Source organism: Protomyctophum bolini, assembly GCF_963924005.1.
Source record: "Protomyctophum bolini genome assembly, chromosome: 18".
In the NCBI taxonomy this organism is placed as follows: domain Eukaryota; kingdom Metazoa; phylum Chordata; class Actinopteri; order Myctophiformes; family Myctophidae; genus Protomyctophum; species Protomyctophum bolini.
Window position 1 is genome coordinate 10,211,861 of NC_137879.1, and position 5,941 is coordinate 10,217,801.

Consider the following 5,941-nt stretch of genomic DNA (forward strand, 5'->3'; position numbering starts at 1 on the left):
CAGTGTTAGGTCATGCCCTTACATGCTAATTATGCATAAAAGTAAGACAATCACACCCAGTACAGTACAATCTGTACACAGATTTGACCCAGCCCTCTTTTGTTTGAAAACATCCATTCAGCGAATCCGACTTTCCTAGAAGTTCTCCCAGCCTACGGAGACACAACGCACACACTGCAGTGTATTTTTTCCTCACTGTCGCATAGCAGAACAGTCCAAAACAACTAGTACTACTACTACCACGTTTAGGATTCAGGGCCTGACTCTATAAGCCTCCAAAACAATGAATCAGCCCATTCACTTTTAAGAGCAACAAGACTGCCAATATATTTCAATGGAACCGGTTAGCATGACATTAATTCTGTCTGAAAAACCATTGATCTGGGCTTTGTGGTCTGGTACTCAGGCTGTATCTATGTGTTGCTGTTGTCTGTTTTGAATCTGTTTTTTTGACCCATTGCATCTGGTATAGTGTATCATCATATAAACTACAGATTATTTGAAATTAAGAAATTGGGGAGAGTTATGAAGCAGGAAATATACAGCAAAAATCTTTTTTTTTAAAGAAAAGTACTGTATAAAATTGTATGTGGACAGTCCAGGATTCAATACTCTGTAGGACAGTGATTCTCAAAGTGAGGTCCTAGGGGTCCTTGGGGTGGTGGTGGGGTTCCAGGGGGACCCCAGCTATATTTTTGATAGTTAGGAACCAAATGGACCGCCAAGGATTTGTAACTCCGTGTACACATGGTCCATTCGGTTCCATTTGTACACTCAGAGTTATGGGGGTCCGTGAGTTAAACGATGCACCACTGCTGATGAGTATCGAATCCAGGCAGGAGTGTCCACGTACAATGTTGTTTACAGGCTCCCTTTGTCCTGTTCACAATGCTATTGGAGCCAGCAGCTGTGAGGGCAGTTTGAAGGGGGCGGAGAGAACAAGCGAGCAGGCAGCAAGCAGTTTCTATTAGATTTATGAGGGCGACAGTGCAGCCGTGTGGAAAAACAATGCCTTGCTGCAAGGGCTGTATTAAGTCACCCTAGATACTCTGCCCTTGCACAATAAGAACTGTCAAAGCACATCGAAGCCCGTTTCATTGAGGAGTCTGTTGAAGGGAAGCTAGCTCTAGCTAGCCGATCCATGAGCCCATCGCAATATCTAAAGCAATAGAATGGCTTACTGTGACTGTACAATATATTATTGAATTTTATATTTGCCTAATATATTTTTGAGTACAGGAGTGTCGGTTCAAAGATGACAATGCAAGCTCTACAAAATAACTAACTATAACTGTACATGTGCAAATAACTGTAAATCAGTAATGTATTCGTACAGTAAATCATTGTGTACACTGTGCACACAGTAATAGTAAATTGCTGATTTACTAACAGTGATTAAATGCCTGCAGAGTGTTCTGTAACAATGCATTCATTCTTGTGGAACACAATTATTATTATTGCAACACAGCGTTTGATTAGACAGATGAAAAGTGCGGAATATTTTAGTGAAACGTTTTATTTATAATTACAATCCCGCCACAATCAAAATGTGTCAACACAATATATGCAAAACTGTAACGAAATAATTTCCTTTTCCCGAAACCATACGTGCGATTACATTATCTAGCAAAAATAAGTAGGATGTTAATTTAGCCTTAACAGACCAGCCCTAAATAAAATACGAACAAGTATACATTTTAAACGGACTCCAACTCTTTACTTCTTTAATCCCCTCGCCAAACAGTCTATATGTGGCTGACATGTCAACCAAAGGCACCCATAGAAGAATTTAATCTATGATGGAGTGAATCCCAATAGCTGTTCAATTGGTTTATATCGCCACTCATCTGCCTCCAGCTCTTCAACCAAACTTGCAAGTTTCTCCATTCGAGACACCTGTTGGTCTGGGAGAGAACAAAACGGTTACCTACAGTCGTTTAGGTTACCGATTCATTTGTAATGAAACATTCACAATGAACCTTAAATCACTTAAAACCCTCTATTCTTAGTAAAACTGACCAATCTTCCCATCTACACCAAATGTATTCGTCCAAAAATAGACACAATCTGAAAAAGCTGAACCAGGATTAGGGATGCTGGAGTTCAAGTGTTTGAAAATCACAGACTTACCGTGCTTAACCTGCTTCAGGGTTGATGCAACTTGATAGCTGAAAACGGACTCGCATAAAAATCTGTCAGAGCCATCTGAAAAATAGATTGTGTCAAAGAGTTATTTACTTTAAATGCTCTTTGGGAAAAGAAAAAAATAATAATACATATATACACACATCATTTCACTAATACCCAGGGTGAAGCTGCAGCATGCTCTACAGGCCTATAATCTATGCGTTTCATGTAAAGAGAAGCATCACTTGGAGTTAAACATTGCTGGTGGGTTTTATGTTCCCTTCCCTCAGCCCAGGATTTGGGGTTAGGATTAGGGTAACGGGTTAACGTAGGGCTGAAGGAACATGGACACACTCCCAACACCACCTTCTACATTACGTTAATGAGCCTATCCGGAATGCAGAAATGCATACCACACAACAAAAACAACCAAACAAAGGAGCCCCGGCCCTAAGCCTCACTGCTGATGTCCTATATATTAGTTTCAGCTGTTTATGCTCATTATTACTCCTGGCCTTGCAATACTATGTGCTTTTTTTTGGTACCCATTCCATCCTAAGCATATTACATGTGTTCGTAAATGTGGTGGAAAACAAGCAACATCAGTGTAGTCGTGAACCAGATGGGCCCTCTGCTCTGCTACTGTATAAAGTTGTATTTGATCATGATGAACCAAGCTTATTACTTACCGGTAATTTACTTTGGCATAGCTACCAACCAGTGTTTGGGAATAACAAAAGGGACATATTTATTTATTTAACAAAAGTAGCGTTTTCACTACTTTGGGTTCTAATTTCTCCTTCGGGTCTCAAGCTAAAACGACTGCTCAAGCTAAAACCACTGCTCTCGACCCCTGGGAGATGGACTGCTGAGGTGGAACGCAACACCTGCCAATGATTTACCACACCCAGGCTGTGCTACCCATACGCTGATGCTACTCAATTCAATTTCAATTCAAATTAGCTTTATTGGCATGAGAAAACATACGTTTACATTGCCAAAGCAAGTGTCAAAATCCAAGAAAAACAGTTGAAGATGGGCAAAGTATATACAGGTGGAGGGAGTACAGCATTTGTACATTGCATATTATACAGGGTATAAAGCTTTTTTGAAAAAAATAGCAGCATTATTTTGCAGTACGTAGGTCTACTTTTAGTAATTTTCGTGGCTTTCGCCTTTATTTCATATTTTTATGGAGGGACAGACAGTAGGCTGACAGGAAATGGGGAGAGAGATGGGGGGGTGAAATGCAGTGAAGGCCGTCGGGATCGGGAGTCGAACCTGCGGCACACTGCCAGACTGGATTACCAGCGAAGGTGCCTGGAACGCTGAGCCACGGCCCAGGCCGCAGTAAGTCTACTTTGTACAGACCTTAGGGTGGTTGTATTCCATTGGCTAACCTTTTGTCACAACAGTTAAAAAATCTTGCTGCTGTGTTTATACATTGTTGTATTTCTCCCAATGGGTATGGGAGTTTTTTGTCGTTGGTCATAGTTTCAAACTGACTCACTGTGGGTGTGTAATCTGTGGGATCATTGTATATCATAGTAGTATAGATGTATAGCTTATATGTATAGTTTCATTATAGATATTCCACTGTTACTTTCTTAGCTTACGCATGTTTCATGATAAATGTTTTTATGTGATGTATTCCCCATGCTTTTTGTTCTTGCTTAATGTAAGTCACTCTGGATTAAGAGCGTCTGCTAAATGCCTAAATTGTAAATTGTATTGTAAATTGTGGGAAGTATGTGTCTCTGATGTCTTACTCTTGGTATAGTGGGCAGGTGGTTAGAAAGTGTAGCTCTGTTTCGACCACATTTTGTGTGCAGTGGGTGCATAGTCTGTCTTGCCTTGGGACAGTACTCTCTACTAGTCTGTACATAGTGTACATGTTTTTATTATTTGTGATATTGAATTTCTGGTATTATTTTTTTATATGTTGATGAAATGAATACATTATAGGACCCCAATGGAAATGAGACCACACAGACCTTTTTGGTGTAATCCTTAGTTTAAGACAAAGTGTTTTTTTACTGTTTTGCATTTCTGTCTAATAAAATATTCGATAAATCGAACCCATGACCTTGTGGTCGAATGGCGACTACTCTACCGACTGAGCTGCGCGGACACAAGACGTAAAGACAATTATTATAATTATTATCATCAAGCACTTAACCGACCTTCCATCATTTCCCCTGCTCCTTTGGGGTAGGTGTAGAGCACCTTCCTGGGTGGGATGAGCTCGGAGGCACTGAATCCTGAACCGGCAGAGGACCCGCTCACACCTCCAGCCGAGGAGGACGAGGAGGATGCTGCCATCCTGTGCTTCTTCGTTGGCTAAACTCACAAAACAAAACAAATGTGTGGCTGTAAACCTCGCATAACACATGGTCACAGTACAGTACGAGTTGATATACTTAAAACGTTTTAGAGTACGTAGTTGTTCATGTCGAGGAAAAGGACCCCTCAAATGATTATGTATCTGGCCGCTAACGTCCATAGGAAATTATTTTGGGGCCAGGGACCCACAAATAGCAGATGTACTGTTCAAGCTTGCGGCTATTTTTGAATTGCAAGCCAACTATAAACGGATAGTCGGATTGGATACAGTTTATGCGTAACCGAGTGTACAAGTACGTGGAACCAGGTTAATTTAATTCTATTTGTACACTCAGTTGGACCTGGGGGTCCAAATGGTCTGTTTCAAGGATTTCTGAATGTGTCCCTGGACCATTTAGGTCTTATGAGAACCACTGCATACAGGCCAGGCCATGGGCACCTCAATGTAAAATTGGCTATTTTGTCTCAAATGTAATACATAAATAAAATAAAAGGTAGAGTAATGTAAAGTATACATGAAGTGTGAACATGCACAGTACTTTACTATCAGACATTCAGATTTTTGATGAATTGAACAAGGTGGACCCTGTTGTAAACAAGTGTAATGCTTAATTGGTTCGTCCACTCACAGTTAACAGTCTTTGTATTGAGTTTGTACTGTAATTCTGCAAACTGTTAATAAATATTTCAATCAATCAAAACTTAACGTAGTCATTGTGTATGCCCCAAAATGACTGGATATTCAGGTTTTGTAGCAATTTTCGCAGCAATTGTAGAAATATTATGTAGACCTTCATTGTCGAATGTTTAAGCATGAATTGTATACTTTACTTAAAAACATCTCCCAAATATTATATATATATAACATTTTGTTTTATTTCAGATCGGATATAGACTGACCGCAAGACTGCAAGAGATAAACGCATTATGGCAGTGGTACATCATTATCTGACCTATAAATATACCCTTCAACTTTTGGTTTGTGCCTAAAATGACCATGGCTATCCACAGGTTTTGTAGCAAATTGTAGCATTACATTGTTTCAGTAAACAGTATAACAGCTGGGAAAGGCTCAATTTACTTTTAAACTGACCCTCACGTTACGACGTATATTATTACAATAATATGACATTAGCCATTAGATTATGAAACAAGTAAACCTACCGTCGCTATGAAATTAATTCCAAAAGGCCCTTTCGTCCTAAGCAGTTTGTGTTGTTTATTGTTTTCCTCTCGCCTGACGACTGATCCGCCTGATAGCATACACATTTACGACAAGAAAACCACAACGCTTTACGTTTAAAGACGAGTCCGTCCCTGTGTTGCCATGTCCGCGTATTATAAGCGATTTTGGGCTATTTGTTCTGTACTTGGTTTCCATCTGTATTGGGCCGGCTCATCTTCCAGCCCTGATGCTTGTAGATCTGTGCACGCCAAGTTGCCTGACTGACTGTATGCCGTAAAACAGCGT

At 40.1% G+C, this 5,941-nt stretch overlaps 1 protein-coding gene across 1 annotated transcript; it reads right to left on the reverse strand.

Annotated features, from left to right (window-relative positions):
- Positions 1-1,497: 1,497 nt before the first annotated feature.
- On the reverse strand, positions 1,498-5,810 carry anapc16 (anaphase promoting complex subunit 16). Its single transcript, XM_080789623.1, has 4 exons — positions 5,635-5,810; positions 4,311-4,467; positions 2,131-2,205; positions 1,498-1,904 (listed from the first exon to the last, which is right to left on the reverse strand). Exons 1-4 carry the CDS (start codon positions 5,737-5,739, stop codon positions 1,795-1,797), a joined length of 447 nt encoding a protein of 148 aa, XP_080645749.1. The 5' UTR covers positions 5,740-5,810; the 3' UTR covers positions 1,498-1,794.
- Positions 5,811-5,941: the final 131 nt, after the last annotated feature.